Source organism: Hoplias malabaricus, chromosome 3, assembly GCF_029633855.1.
Source record: "Hoplias malabaricus isolate fHopMal1 chromosome 3, fHopMal1.hap1, whole genome shotgun sequence".
Classification (NCBI taxonomy): Eukaryota; Metazoa; Chordata; class Actinopteri; order Characiformes; family Erythrinidae; genus Hoplias; species Hoplias malabaricus.
The window spans coordinates 76,732,381-76,748,860 of record NC_089802.1 but is presented as its reverse complement, the minus strand read 5'-3'; the positions used below and the strand labels follow the sequence as shown (position 1 = coordinate 76,748,860).

General features: G+C 46.2%; 2 protein-coding genes across 5 annotated transcripts in view; one reads left to right on the top strand and one right to left on the bottom strand.

The window, feature by feature from the left end:
* aanat1 (arylalkylamine N-acetyltransferase 1) overlaps positions 1-2,998 on the top strand; it is a 5,454-nt gene extending 2,456 nt beyond the window's left edge. The window contains exon 3 of the mRNA XM_066663323.1: positions 2,236-2,998. Coding sequence (XP_066519420.1) covers positions 2,236-2,541 — 306 coding nt within the window. The 3' untranslated portion in view covers positions 2,542-2,998. The remainder of the gene's footprint in view (positions 1-2,235) is intronic.
* LOC136691052 (inactive rhomboid protein 2-like) overlaps positions 1-16,480 on the bottom strand; it is a 63,296-nt gene that overhangs the window by 673 nt on the left and 46,143 nt on the right. For 3 of the 4 annotated variants that reach the window (XM_066663318.1, XM_066663322.1, XM_066663320.1), the window contains one exon: positions 4,069-7,326. In XM_066663318.1, coding sequence (XP_066519415.1) covers positions 6,907-7,326 — 420 coding nt within the window. In that variant the 3' untranslated portion in view covers positions 4,069-6,906. Of the gene's footprint in view, positions 1-4,068; positions 7,327-16,480 lie in introns of those variants that run through there. The other variant, XM_066663319.1, reaches the window with a different exon arrangement.

Below are 16,480 nucleotides of genomic sequence, written 5' to 3'. Positions count from 1 at the left end.
CATCCATGCATTAATGTTCTGTAAGAACTTCATCCTGAGCTGGGTCACTGTCCAGAGCCTACCCAGAAACACTGGGCACATCACACACTCACCCAGTCACTCACACACTCACCCAGTCACTCACACACACACACCTGTGGACAGTTTCACACACTCACACCTGTGGACAGTTTCACACACTCACCCAGTCACTCTCACACACACACCTGTGGACAGTTTCACACACTCACACCTGTGGACAGTTTCACACACTCACCCAGTCACTCTCACACTCACACCTATGGACAGTTTCACACACACTCACCCAGTCACTCTCTCACACACACCTGTGGACAGTTTCACACACACTCACCCAGTCACTCTCACACTCACACCTATGGACAGTTTCACACACACTCACCCAGTCACTCTCACACTCACACCTATGGACAGTTTCACACACACTCACCCAGTCACTCTCTCACATACACCTGTGGACAGTTTCACACACACTCACCCAGTCACTCTCACACTCACACTCACACCTGTGGACAGTTTCACACACTCACCCAGTCACTCTCTCACATACACCTGTGGACAGTTTCACACACACTCACCCAGTCACTCACACACTCACACCTGTGGACAGTTTCACACACTCACCCAGTCACTCTCTCACACACACCTGTGGACAGTTTCACACACACTCACCCAGTCACTCTCTCACACACACCTGTGGACAGTTTCACACACTCACCCAGTCACTCTCACACTCACACCTGTGGACAGTTTCACACACACTCACCCAGTCACTCTCACACTCACACCTGTGGACAGTTTCACACACTCACCCAGTCACTCTCTCACACACACCTGTGGACAGTTTCACACACACTCACCCAGTCACTCTCACACACACCTGTGGACAGTTTCACACACTCACCCAGTCACTCTCTCACACACACCTGTGGACAGTTTCACACACACTCACCCAGTCACTCTCACACACACCTGTGGACAGTTTCACACACACTCACCCAGTCACTCTCACACTCACACCTGTGGACAGTTTCACACACTCACCCAGTCACTCTCTCACACACACCTGTGGACAGTTTCACACACACTCACCCAGTCACTCTCACACTCACACCTGTGGACAGTTTCACACACTCACCCAGTCACTCTCTCACATACACCTGTGGACAGTTTCACACACACTCACCCAGTCACTCACACACTCACACCTGTGGACAGTTTCACACACTCACCCAGTCACTCTCTCACACACACCTGTGGACAGTTTCACACACACTCACCCAGTCACTCTCTCACACACACCTGTGGACAGTTTCACACACACTCACCCAGTCACTCTCACACTCACACCTATGGACAGTTTCACACACACTCACCCAGTCACTCTCTCACATACACCTATGGACAGTTTCACACACACTCACCCAGTCACTCACACCTGTGGACAGTTTCACACACTCACCCAGTCACTCTCTCACACACACCTGTGGACAGTTTCACACACACTCACCCAGTCACTCTCTCACACACACCTGTGGACAGTTTCACATACTCACCCAGTCACGCACACCTTTGGACAGTTTCAGACACTCACCCAGTCACTCTCACACTCACACCTATGGACAGTTTCACACACACTCACCCAGTCACTCTCTCACACACACCTTTGGACAGTTTCACACACTCACCCAGTCACTCTCACACCTGTGGACAGTTTCACACACACTCACCCAGTCACTCTCTCACATACACCTGTGGACAGTTTCACACACTCACCCAGTCACTCTCTCACACACACTCACCCAGTCACTCTCTCACACACACCTGTGGACAGTTTCACACACACACCCAGTCACGCACACCTTTGGACAATTTCACACACTCACCCAGTCACTCTCACACACTCACCCAGTCACTCTCTCACATACACCTGTGGACAGTTTCACACACTCACCCAGTCACTCTCACACTCACACCTTTGGACAGTTTCACACACTCACCCAGTCACTCTCACACTCACACCTTTGGACAGTTTCACACACACTCACCTAGAGGTCAATCTACAAATTTGATATAAGCAATTGGTAACAGAGGATGAATGAATGAATGAATGAATGAATAACCGTTGCTATAATACTGCAAACCTGCTCATTTTGGACTTATGAGGACTGCTGATTGTTAGTCTTTAACCCTCTCATTTCCTCTCGTGTGTTCCAGGACGCCCTGACTCTGCACAAGCCTCACGGCAGCACGGTGCACATCCACGTCCTGGCGGTCCACCGCACGTTCCGACAGCAGGGGAAGGGCTCCATCCTGATTTGGCGATACCTGCAGTACCTCCGCTGCCTGCCGTACGTGCGCCGGGCCGTGCTCATGTGCGAGGACTTCCTCGTGCCTTTCTACCGCAAGTCCGGCTTCAAGGTCCAGGGCCCCTGCAAGATCACCGTGGGGCCCCTCACCTTCATCGAGATGCAGTGTCCCGTGAGAGGCCACTCCTTCATGCGTCGGAACAGTGGCTGCTGAGGAGGCTCCGGGCTGTGGTCCTTCTTCTGTTTTATTATTTTTATAGTTTTACTGTTGTTCTGTCACCCCAGGGGGCAAAGGCAGTTGAGAAAGAGAGGGAGGTCCGAGGGGGAGGTGGGGGTGCAGTATTTTTTGGTGTAGCTGTGGAGTCCGCTTTTCTTCTGTGAGCGTTAGCATTGGTGCGCGGTAGAGTCGAGAACCATAAAAAAAATAAATAAAAAAATTAGTGAAAGTGTAGGAAGCTAAAACAAAAAGAAAGAGCTTCTCCATCTTTCTTCATTAAAAATAACAGCGAGATGAGTTCATAGTAAAGTGATATTAATCTGATTTATATTCGTTACAAAGAAATGTAGGTGCATTTTATTCAGAATTTATTTATTGTTTTTTAATTTTTTATGTCGTGTTTTTACTTTTTGCATTCGATCACTCTTTGTTTTCTATAAGTCATTAACCTTTTTTGTACATGGTAAAGGCAGTAGGTCACGCGTAATTCATCCCTCCACGAATAAAGGGCGTGTCCCATAGTGTCCATCCTCACACAGGGCGTGGCTCGGCGTTGCTTGTGTTGTCCTTGCTCTAGTTGTGTCTGATTCTGTGCACGTATTAAAAGAGCATCAATTTAACCCACTGTTACTGTGGTCTCTTCTGATCGAAGACCCAAAGCTGAATAAACGACTGTAGCACGGACGCGGATTTAGTGAAAGAGTTTGTAGAACCCTACAGCATTCGGGATTGCGTTCTCTGGAGCGATGGAGCACCATCCAGTGCATTTGCGATGAGCCAGCATCAGCACCTGAGCTCAGCGGTCGCCACGGTGTCTCGGTCTCAGTGTACGGCCGGTCCCCCGAAGAGTGGAGGCTGTTGCTGCAGCAGAGAGGAGACAGACTCTTGTTATAACATGGTGTCTACAAGCTTTCGGCCACAGAGTGCAGCAGGTGAAGGAAAAACCTGCGAGAGGGAAGACAGTTGGGAGGTGAGGCTTAGACACTGTCTCTCAGATCTGAAACAGATACAAATCTCAGCTGTAAGACTTACAAAAAGCTACAAAAAAAGATACAAAAAGCTGTAAGACTTAGATGCGGGCGCCAGATATTTTCCTGCGTCTCCAGAGCGGTGAGGTCTGAGGGGCAGTAGAGTAGGGTGCCACAGACTTCATCTTCATCTGCTTTAGGAGGCATCACGGGGGGTAAACGGTGCGGTTCGGATGAGCAGCCGTTTACCGCACGATGCTTAAACCACGCTCCCGAATCTGTTCATGGACTCACACAGACAGCAGCAGGGAACGGGGCTGTGTGAGGGAGGGGTGAGGGGGGGGCATCCTCAAGTAGAAATAGAAGCACATTTTGCCTTCTCCCTGTAGACAGTGACCACCTTTGCCTCTGTGGAGTCTTGAATCAAGACCCCGATTTTGTACAGGTTTTTTTGTAAATAGAGGATAAATAAATAAATGTATTTTGCACAACTCTCTGCCGCTCTTTTTGTAACGTAGAGTAGAAAACAGATCCCAGAGCCGCCGTCAAGGGAGGGGAGGTCTTTATTTACATGCAGGATTGTATAAAAGAATTGGATTTCCACTCCTACACAGAGGTTTGGTCCGGTTTTACTCGTTTACAAATACGTTTAATTTCTACAGTTCAATGTAAAAAGTCACGAGCATGATTCCCTTTCACTGTTTATAGGATTAAGGCACAGTGGAGCCCTGAACGTCAAGGTAGAAATGTTCGGAACCAGACCTATGATAATGGCACGTTCTGGCTTGGAAACTTGCTCGTGGTCGTAACAACACTATGTATCTCAAAATATATATATAACTTTTTTTAAAAATGCACAGATAAAGATAAAACAGTGCTACGGACGCCTGGAGGGCTAAAGGTGAAATGATCACTCTCTGTATAAAGAGGGAACTATTCAGTTAAAGGAACATTACGTAATATTTATAGCTCAAGATTACAGCTTGAAAATCATGGAGATGCTTTGCTGAGCTGCACTAAGGAGAACAGGGTCTCTGTCGTGGCTGCTCAGGGTTCAGCACTGTAGAAACTGCACTAAGTCACTTTTGGAGGAGGGTAGGAAACCACACACTCCGTTCAGTAAAATGAAATCATAAATAATGGATTGCACTAGGAAAATTGCAGCCCCAAAATAGTACGTAGTGTTCCTTTAAGAAGTTCACTCTAAAGTCACAGAAAATAAATAAATACGAATAAATCGCCACTGCTTTTCTTGCTCCCCGTGATGGACGGCAGTAGCACGTGCGCTGATTTATCAAACGTTTGTTCGGACGCCTCCTCGTGCCACGAACGATCCTCTGCGGTCAGCCCCTGGCTTTGATGTGTGTGCAAGGACGTGGGACATGATGAGGACAGAGTGACGCCGTAAACTATGGGGACGAATGAAGAAAACCTGCGAATTCCCTTAACACAACCTCAACATCATTTTGATTTGACCCTTGACCCCTCTTGGGCGCCGTGCTGGTCCACGTCATCCACCCACATCAGAATAAATAAACCACAGCGACAAAAGTGGAGACACAACGTTATGCTCTTACTGCAAGGTACAGAAGAAACGTTAAACAAAACTAACCAAGACTCCCATCAGGCGGTCACATGACCTACGCAAACATCCTAATGCTCAGAAAAAGACTTTATAAATAACATTAACCTGAGAGAAAGGGAAGGGGACACGAGTTGCTCAGCCATCACAGGTTTGGCATCGGCCGGAATTGTGTGTCTGTGTTTGTCCAGCCACGAGAAAACCCCTGATGTTTGGTGAAATGTTTCAGAAAAGAATCAGTACGACGTCATTCCCGGTTCTAACAGAGAGCAGCTTCGGATTCTCCCGTGCTTTTCTCCGATCATCTGTCATCAGAGGGTCATGGGACGACGGGCAGCAGAGCCGCTTTACAGTGACCGAGTGACTAATCAAAGCCTCCTCCTCAGTTCATCGCCAGTAAACCGCCATTAATCCTGTTCACTCTCAGTCATCTCCACTATCTCCAGCTCATAACCCGGGCATCTCCAGCCAGTGCAGGGAGCGCCAGACGTTCTAGAAGAGTTTCGTGGGTTCCAGAACAGCTCATAACACAGAAAAATGTACTGATCTTCAAGAACCGTTTGCTGCGTTCTAGAAGAGATCCTGGTGTTATAGAAGAGCAAAATGCTTTCTAGAACAAATCCTGACATTTTACAGCCCCTTACCACATTCTAGAACCACTGGTGGCATTCTAGAACCCTTACTGATGTTTGTTTGCATTCTAGAGGAGATCCTAGAGTTCTACGCACTTAAACATAAGTGTTCTACAGGGTTCTTAAAGAAAATGGTTCTATACAGAACACTGACTGCTTGAAGAAGCTTTTGCATGAATAAAGGGTTCTTTGCATCATGAAGGGGTTCTTGAAGATGGTTCTATACAGCACCTTCTAGAAAATTGGTTCTATACGGCACCAAAAGCGATTCTTATATTGCTACGATGTTCCCAATGTTTGGTGCTGTACAGAACATTTTTTCTAAAAGGTGCTGTGCAGAACCATTTATAGCGCATCCTCCATCGATCTGAAGAACCCCTTCACGATGCAAAGAACCCTTTAATCATGCAAAATCACAGTTCTATATAGAACCATTTCCTTTACTAAAGAACCCATGTAGAACCCTCATTTGTAGGTGCGTAGAAAAGCATGCTCTGGCATTCGACAAGAGTTCACTGCATTCTAGAAGAGCTCGTGATGATCTAGAACCTTTCAGAATGTCGTAGAGCAGTTCACAATGCTCCACAACAACTCATGATGTTCTAGAGCAGTTCACAGTGTCATAGAACAGTTCCCAACAGCTGGTTCAAGAACGTTCCTTTCACCAGGTCACTATCCCTCTTCATCATCCTTTTTTTTTTAAATCACATTCCTCTTTATCAAACAAAACACACAAATGGCTCAAGAACAAAAAGACACGGCTGGTTTAAAGCAAGTGTTCAGACCAGTTCAAAAAGCATCGCAATAGTGTTCAGTGGCGGAAACGATTAACATTTCACTGTAAGTACAGCCCCAGAGAGTCCCGCAGTAACTCTTCCAAACCATAACGTAGTGACCTCCTCGTACCTCAGCAGACCAGCTACACCTGCAGTCAGCCTTCCTCATAGCTCAGATTTGTCTTTGTGGCTCTGTCCTGGGGTCAGCACTGATCCGAACCTGAACTACTCAGTTTAAGAAATCATCTTAAACCTAGACCTACTTCGCTTCATAAAATGTCCGTTTGTGCAGCGCAGGCTCCAGGTCTGTGGCTAGCTTTTGGAGCAAAGAAGACAAACCCTTATGAGGAAAGCGGACGTCGAGGTCCTGGTACCGCAAATTACCGCATAGAGCGGCTGCTTTTCTAGTGGACCACGTGGTCGATATCGTAGCGTTCGCAGAACTTGCTGGTGAAGGGGAGGCAGGTGAGGTGCTCCAGCCAGTGCCAGTTGATGGGGTAGAAGTAGAACCAGACGATGAGGGAGGAGAACAGACCCAGGTAGACGAGCAGCGAGAGGAGGATGAGCACGCGCTTGCGTAATTTATCGAAGGTGCCGAAGGTGACGTAGGGCAGGAAAGCGAAGGACAGCAACATGCCGCTCAGGAAGCCGAAGATGTGGGCGATGTTGTCGATCCACGGCAGCAGGCCGCAGAAGAACAGGAACAGCACGATGCCCAGGAGCTTGAGGAAGGCCTTCCATGGTTTCTCCAGCATCTGCCAGCCTTGGAACAGCTCCACGAAGAGACACGCCAGCAGGCCGAACTGAGAACCGGCCGGACCCACCTGGGAGAGGAAGACATAGCATTAAGTGCCGTACAGTTTCAATAAAGTCCTGACTCTGTAAACATGTGGAAATAAAAGAAAGAACCTTATTTCTATTAAAAATTGCTACCTATGATTAAAGCAACACTACATAACACTTGGTATTTTTGCTCGTGGGCTCCCCCTATAGGTGCAGAGTGTGATTCGCTTTTACAGCATTGCCTTGAAATCAAGGGTGAAGGAGAGGGTGTGGCTTCCTAGCCTCCTCCAAAAGATACATAGCGCAGTTGCTTAGAGTAGCAATGACAGAGGCTCTGTTCTCCCTGTGGAGCATCACAATGAGTTTGAAGCACTGCTTTCTATCAAAGTCATATGGGCATGGAAAGGGGGTGGAGCTTATGGTTTGGAAACACCCACATAACTGCACTTTACTGCTCCCACTACCAGTGAGCTAACTGCACTGTCCCCTTCCTTTATTTATTGTTCACTGCATCTTAACTGTTGCATATTACATAATATTGTATTGTCTGACAAGTTTGTTGTTCGATGTAGCACCTTAATCCTGGAGGAAAGTCATTTCATTTCGTACTGTACATCATTGTATTTGGTTGAAAAACTACATCATTAACATCTCAGTTGATGAAATACCTGAGCACCCTGAGCTCTCCTGAGAATGTTAAGAGTACAAATTAGTTTTAATAATAAAGGGGAAAGATCTTATCGTGAAACACTGTGTCTGTATATTTGGAAAGTATGTCTGTATCTGACTGTTTTTACCAGTTATTTTCAATAATATGCTTTTAGTTTTGTGTTCTCTCTGTGTCTGCGTGGGTTTCCTCCGGGTGACTGTCTGTGAGGAGTGTGGTGTGTTCTCTCTGTGTCTGCGTGGGTTTCCTCCGGGTGACTGTCTGTGAGGAGTGTGGTGTGTTCTCCCTGTGTCTGCGTGGGTTTCTTCCGGGTGACTGTCTGTGAGGAGTGTGGTGTGTTCTCTCTGTGTCCGCGTGGGTTTCCTCCGGGTGACTGTCTGTGAGGAGTGTGGTGTGTTCTCCCTGTGTCCGCGTGGGTTTCCTCCGGGTGACTGTCTGTGAGGAGTGTGGTGTGTTCTCTCTGTTTCTGCGTGGGTTTCCTCCGGGTGACTGTCTGTGAGGAGTGTGGTGTGTTCTCCCTGTGTCTGCATGGGTTTCTTCCGGGTGACTGTCTGTGAGGAGTGTGGTGTGTTCTCTCTGTGTCTGCGTGGGTTTCCTCCAGGTGACTGTCTGTGAGGAGTGTGGTGTGTTCTCCTATCTGCGTGGGTTTCTTCCGGGTGACTGTCTGTGAGGAGTGTGGTGTGTTCTCTCTGTGTCCGCGTGGGTTTCCTCCGGGTGACTGTCTGTGAGGAGTGTGGTGTGTTCTCTCTGTTTCTGCGTGGGTTTCCTCCGGGTGACTGTCTGTGAGGAGTGTGGTGTGTTCTCCCTGTGTCTGCATGGGTTTCTTCCGGGTGACTGTCTGTGAGGAGTGTGGTGTGTTCTCTCTGTGTCTGCGTGGGTTTCCTCCGGGTGACTGTCTGTGAGGAGTGTGGTGTGTTCTCTCTGTGTCTGCGTGGGTTTCCTCCGGGTGACTGTCTGTGAGGAGTGTGGTGTGTTCTCCCTGTGTCTGCGTGGGTTTCTTCCGGGTGACTGTCTGTGAGGAGTGTGGTGTGTTCTCTCTGTGTCTGCATGGGTTTCCTCCGGGTGACTGTCTGTGAGGAGTGTGGTGTGTTCTCTCTGTGTCTGCGTGGGTTTCCTCCGGGTGACTGTCTGTGAGGAGTGTGGTGTGTTCTCTCTGTGTCTGCGTGGGTTTCCTCCGGGTGACTGTCTGTGAGGAGTGTGGTGTGTTCTCCCCTGTGTCTGCGTGGGTTTCTTCCGGGTGACTGTCTGTGAGGAGTGTGGTGTGTTCTCCCCGTGTCTGCGTGGGTTTCCTCCGGGTGCTACGGTTTCCTCCCACGCTCCAAAAACACACGTTGGTAGGTGGATTGCTAGTGCTGGGCGATATGAACGCAAATCAATATCATTTAAAGTGTTCTTTGTGTAAGGTGTAATGGTCATTTAAAACAACAACAACAAAGGCCTGCTCCTTTTGTCACTTTATAGTAGCATTGTATTCAAATAAATGAAGCTCTGTGAAAGCAGAGAGGGAAGAGATTATTGGGCGCTGCGTTCGTTCTGAGCTCCATCAGGAAAAAGCTGCAGAAGACAGACGCTGTGATGGAGTTGTTCTGTTCTTGGGGATAATACCGTGTCCGAAAGTACGAGAAAACTCTTGAAAACTTATTTGTACTCCTAATAACTACACACGTCATGCATTACTGTTCAGGCCCCAGCTGACAGGGGTCACACTCCGCTACTTTCACAGTCTCTCAGTCCTGACGTCACCGTGTTAGACCGGCGGGGCGGGAGTGTCATCAGCAGCCGGGTTGCTATTAAAGCTGTGTCTGTTATTAAACAGCAGGTGCTAGATGAGAAACAGATGGAGCAGGTTTATGATGATGACACATTCGCATGAATGGAGAGGGAAGGCGCAAGAGTCACGGGTCAAACTGGCATCTGTCAATTTCCTTTATCCCATGCAAACAAAATCAGCATGAGATCCACAGACCAGCAATCAAAGCCTTAAAAGAGAACGGCCCGGATGGGGAAATTTCAGACATAATCATCGCCACGTGCAACATTCATACAAATACAAAACAAATGAAAGGGACCGAGGAGCAATTCCACGAGCATTTAGCCCAAACAGAGCGAAGTGGACTATAGAGCACTGCAAAATCCACCTGCTCTTTCAAGTGGATGCTCAATGGTGGTGATAAAAATGATGAAACTTACGCACAAACAACCTCAGCACATTAAACTACTGAACTAGCAGCTTCAGCTCCTTTCATGGTAATCATCAACGGCTTACGGAGCTTAAGGGATCCACGCTGAGAACATTCTGGTGTCAAAAGGTTGGTCAGTCTTACAAACAACGGTCAGCAATAAATGTATTTGTTAAAGTGTGGAACAGATTTCTAGGAATTAGCCTCAACAGCAGGGTCTGCCATTTCAACACAGAAGTGCAGCCGCAGTCAGAGTGCAGAGAAATAAGAGCACTGAGTGAAAACTGAGAACAGAGAGGAAAACGGCTAAAAGCCAGAGCTTCTGCTCCTCGCTCCTCACTGCTGTGCGCTCGGGGTCATGGTGAACAGCGAGCGGCTCATTATCATTTAAAGGAACAGGGCGTTCTGAACAGGGGCTGTTTACACAGGGGGAGAACACTGCTGTGGGGCCCATGGAAAAGAGGTGAATATGTGCCCTTTAAAACAAATGACGATCTAGACATTTCCCTCAGAGACTGTATGAGGAGGAGGAAGGTTACTGGGTGAAAAATAAAGGGGAAAGATCTTATCATGAAACACTACGTCTGTATATTTGGAAAGTATGTCGGTATCTGACTGTTTTTACCAGTTATTTTCAATAATATGCTTTTAGTTTTGTGTTCTCCCTGTGTCTGCGTGGGTTTCCTCCGGGTGACTGTCTGTGAGGAGTGTGGTGTGTTCTCCCTGTGTCTGCGTGGGTTTTCTCCGGGTGACTGTCTGTGAGGAGTGTTGTGTGTTCTCTCTGTGTCCGTGTGGGTTTCCTCCGGGTGACTGTCTGTGAGGAGTGTTGTGTGTTCTCTCTGTGTCCGTGTGGGTTTCCTCCGGGTGACTGTCTGTGAGGAGTGTGGTGTGTTCTCCCTGTGTCTGCGTGGGTTTCCTCCGTGTGACTCGAGTCACTCGGTCGGCCTCAGTGTTTAGGTTCTCCTCCATGTGGCAAATAGAGGCAGAATCACATGGCTACAGCCTGGTAGCGTGGCTTTAAAAGCGACAGTTCATGCACACAGTGGAGACATAACAGAATAAATATTATGGATATAGACAAGGTTATGTCGATTAGACGTTCTGAAGATGTTTGATGAATTTTCGATTAACTGCCCGGCCTTAATAAGGGCTTACATACAATAAATGAATGGTTTTTAGATTTGTGTTTACAAACCTCTCTCAAAATTTCTAGCCTGTATTTACTCTGCATTATTTAACGTTGTGACACTGGACAGGAATATCACGTATGTAAATAAAACATGTCTCGAGTTCATTAACTCCCACACAGATCGTGTAGAGCAGCTGAAGTCGAGTTAGTATTTCACTCTTAACGCTGCTCTGGCTGGAAACGCTACTCGTTTTGACCTGATTACACTGACGTCACAAGTAGAGCACCCTGCTAGGGCAGATGGCTAATCTAAGACACCTATACAAGGGCATGAAAGGTGGAGCCACACCAGAAGTGTGTGTGTGTTCCTACACAAACACATCAATGCACCCTGCTGCCACGCATTAGACGCATGCAGCACACACTCACACCATCTCCTGAGACTCAGGGAGGAGCGCTAGTGCTCAGTAACCACAGAAGGAAGGCCAAGTATGGAGTTAAGACGGGACAATTAGATTAGTGTTTATGAGTGGACAGACATTCTGAACCTCTTACAAAAGCAAGAAACACGAAACACAGGAGGCATATGTTTTCTAATCTTATTTCTTTGTTGAGAGATGGAAGAAAACGTAAAACACTCCCATTCCTGGACCCAGGACACAGTAACTGTGTGCAGCTCCCAAAGTGATTTACACAGGAGTGCTGGTAATTTTAGACTCATGGTCACTACTTTTCCATAGGATTACATCCAAAACAGGTCTTAAAATTCAATTATAACCCAGGAGCAGGGAGTAGAATCAGCTCTAAAGGTGAGGGGATGCATGGGTGAGGACCACTGGTTTAAGGGGATTATTCTGCTTGTTGTTTATGTTGTAGGTGACTGGGGCATGGCTGCTGCTCCTGACTGATAGCACTCTACCCAATGCAGAAACCAAATTTCAGGGGGCAGCCCACAGGTATTCACACTGCGGGAAAACGCAGGGGGGCAGTTGAGAGGTGAGGTTGCAAAACAAGCATTTACACTCAACCTTTTCTTATTCTTTACTAATTCAGTAACGCTGGTGTATTTTATTTTCATAACGAAGAGTCATCATTAGTACCAGTACTGCGTGGGTTTCCTCCGGGTGACTGTCTGTGAGGAGTGTGGTGTGTTCTCCCTGTATCTGCGTGGGTTTCCTCCGGGTGACTGTCTGTGAGGAGTGTGGTGTGTTCTCCCTGTATCTGCGTGGGTTTTTTCGGGTGACTGTCTGTGAGGAGTGTGGTGTGTTCTCCCTGTGTCTGCGTGGGTTTCCTCCGGGTGACTGTGAGGAGTGTGGTGTGTTCTCCCTGTGTCTGCGTGGGTTTCCTCTGGGTGACTGTCTGTGAGGAGTGTGGTGTGTTTTCTCTGTGTCTGCGTGGGTTTCCTCCGGGTGACTGTCTGTGAGGAGTGTGGTGTGTTCTCTCTGTGTCTGTGTGGGTTTCCTCCGGGTGACTGTATGTGAGGAGTGTGGTGTGTTCTCTCTGTGTCTGCATGGGTTTCCTCCGGGTGACTGTCTGTGAGAAGTGTGGTGTGTTCTCCCTGTGTCTGCGTGGGTTTCCTCCGGGTGACTGTCTGTGAGGAGTGTGGTGTGTTCTCTCTGTGTCTGCATGGGTTTCCTCCGGGTGACTGTCTGTGAGGAGTGTGGTGTGTTCTCCTTGTGTCTGCGTGGGTTTCCTCTGGGTGACTGTCTGTGAGGAGTGTGGTGTGTTTTCTCTGTGTCTGCGTGGGTTTCAGTCCCTACTCAGAAGACTTAGTTCAGTGTAAATCTTAACAGTGTTTCAAACAAAATGCTCACTTAATTCCCATCCCCAAAAGGATCGTCCAATGATATCAGGAAACTGATATATCGGATAAACTCTTGTTTCCAATACAAGGCAAGCAGCTTGATGAATGATTTTGACTACAACACACTGTAATGAAATTTAGTTCTTTTATCTGTATCAAAACTAATGATACTACAAGCTGCTAGAGATCAGTGTTGAAGAAATAACTGCACATGAGCAGGACAAAACTGACAGGAAAAGTCACACAGGTAGAGGATGTAATCTCAGCATTAAGTCCAATGGTTAATCATGGTGTAGACAGCTCATGATTCATAGCTCAGGTCCGAAACGCGTTGGAGAATATTTATGAGCAACTCAACACAACGTAAAAAAACTTCTTTAAGAAAAAACTTGTAAAGTTAGTCATCTGCTGGTTGAGATGGTCGTCCCCTAATTCAGATCTGCCTTTAACTGATTAAAGACGCTTTAACTAGCGTCTAACGCTGTAAGGGTCTGGCTCTAATCGGATGATCTGATTTTAATGCATTTTGCTGTAAGCTGCTTCGCGATCATTAGGTCTCATATATTTTGATTTGCTGTATATTGACACAGTAAACTGGATAAATCATGTAGAGGGGCATTTGTAAGCCACTGTGGAGTAACGACAGCGGAGGTGGTCTAAGGTCAAATCCAGAGAAAGTGACCAGTCTTCCACAAAGTAAGATTGCGATTTAGGGACTGGTTCAAGCCAAAGCTAAACACAGTCACACACCTCTGAATGGAGCAGTGAATATAAAAAAGACAGATGTACGACAGATAGATCCCACCTGCCCCTGCCTTAACAAGCCTAAAGGGAGAGAGTAAGAAGATGGTGGTGAGGTAAACTGGGTTAAACTGAGCCATGCCAACTGGGTAATCCATCTCATTTGTGAATTATGAGCTCAGGCCTGAGAAAGTGCACACAGCAGGAAAAGTGGTGACACTATCTCAGACTGACACACAGATATTACCCATTTCCACTGCTCATAAAACATCTATGTTGGGAGGGTGGGTTCAAGGATGGTCTCAGCCCTCAGAAAACAACAAGATAATCACTGTACATTATTTATCAAGTGATTACTGAGACCCTAAGGTGATATGATGCCTGTTTTAAGAAGGTGTGGCCACAAAATAATACATTATTGTGGACATGAGATAATACACTATGGCCTGGAAATAATATATTGTGGCCACAAGGTAATATACTATACTGAGGCCTCAATATATTACCACGACTTATTAAAAACAACTAACATGTCACCTCAGAGACACCGTAGCTAATAACTTCTAGATGTCACCTGACATTAAACTTATTAAACTGCATTAGTATACACTCTGGGCTGGACAATAATTAAATATCGATATATATTGCAATATAAAATGTTTCAATAACGATTTTATGATTTTTAAACATATTTTTAATATCTCGGTATACATTATTTACAGCATCTGTCGCTGACTGACGGTCATTAGGGGGCACTGCCGTCAGTTCACTGCTCTCAATTTTAAAGTTAGTTAAAATATTAATATTGACAAAGCCAAGAGGTTATGATTGGTCAGTGATTTCATGTTGCTTTCAGTTCTTCTGTGGCTTTTTTATTGTTTATATCGATATCGGAATTATATCATATCGACCGAAATTAAGAAATATATTGTGATATAAGTTTTGGCCGTATCGTCCAGCTCTATATTTATACACTGTACTCCCGATACAGAAACCTTGATCCATTACTGAAAGTCTTATGGTCCATACACTTAATATTAGCAGAGGCTAGTCCTAAAACATTTTTCTCTCCGACTCCTTTAAAAAGCATTCCAAACATCCTCTTTAATAGCTCACATTCCACTGCACAGTTTACATTTTCAAGGGCGAGCAGGTGCACAGGAAGATATCTCAGTCCTCATAAACAATCTCCTGAAAGGCTTTAGAGTGAAAGCCCAACCCACGCTGCTGCAGGTGAGCCGACCCCGAGGCTCTCTGCTGGACAAGAGCGATGACCTCACTTCCCCTTCGTGCTTATTTTAGAAATGCGAGCTCAGCACGAGGTGCTTCTTTTAGCATCTCAGACATTCATCAGACATTTCTAATCCATCCCGCCGTCTTTCCATCAGCACATCAGCCACCAGATAAAACACGGGATTATCTGGAGATGAACCAGCACAAGCCTCAGGAACACAGCGAGCCGATGAACTAAATACTTCCAAGAGAACGTCCGAGAAAACGTGCGTGGGATTGTCCCTAGCCTCCTGGCGGGAAAACTTGGGGGGATTCTGGCTTTTTGTTTTAACAATAAGAGCTGCTTTTCTATTTTAATGAATGTGTATGAAGATATTTTAAGTGCACCCATAAATGTTTGGATACACAGAACTCAAGATTCACCAATGAAATATCAAATATATGTGACCTCTTCATCCTGATCAGGGTCTAGGTGGGGGGTCTGGTGCCTACCAAGCTTCACTGGGAACAAGTAAGTAACACACACCAGACAGGGCACCAGTTCATCACAGACCATCTCACAGTCACTCCACCTACCAACGTGTGTTTGGACTGTGGGAGGAAAGCAGAGTATCTGGAGGAAACCCACACAGACACAGGGAGAACACACCACACTCCTCACAGACAGTCACCCGGAGGAAACCCACTCAGACACAGGGAGAACACACCACACTCCTCACAGACAGTCACCCGGAGGAAACCCATGCAGACACAGAGAGAACACACCACACTCCTCACAGACAGTCACCCGGAGGAAACCCACGCAGACACAGAGAGAACACACCACACTCCTCATAAATAGTGAGCTAAGGTGAGGATCCCACCCAGGACACAAGCGTTTATATTTAAGAGACTATATTAAGACTGACTGAGTATACAGTAATTCTTAAGATATTGATCATTTATGGAGTGATGATATACACACGGCTCGTCCCAACACCAGATAAAAAACTGAGGTTGTAATGAAGGGTCAAATCAGCTTGTGGACAAAAACAAATAGTAAGCGCCTCTTAAGTCTTCAACAAGCTTTGAACTGATAAAGTGAGGAGCTTATTGCTTAGAATTGGAATCTGATTAAAGCAAGAAAGCTCACTCATTTGTAGTGGATGTTGGTCATACACCCCGATACATATACATATAATTTTATAATTTGTTTTATAGCCTTGACCTTATTCAAACTCCTCCAACCTCTGATATTTGACTTAATGATATTAATTAAGATTTATAATTGGTTTAAGCAATTAAAACATTAATAATTAGTTTGAGAATGAATAATAATCATGCTAAATGAGTTCTTCAGGATTTTCAGAAATTCTAATGAATAAATTGCAAACACTGTGACTTCAAATAATGAGAGTTTTATTAATAAAAAGAAGATATTTAGTTAACATAGCACAACCTT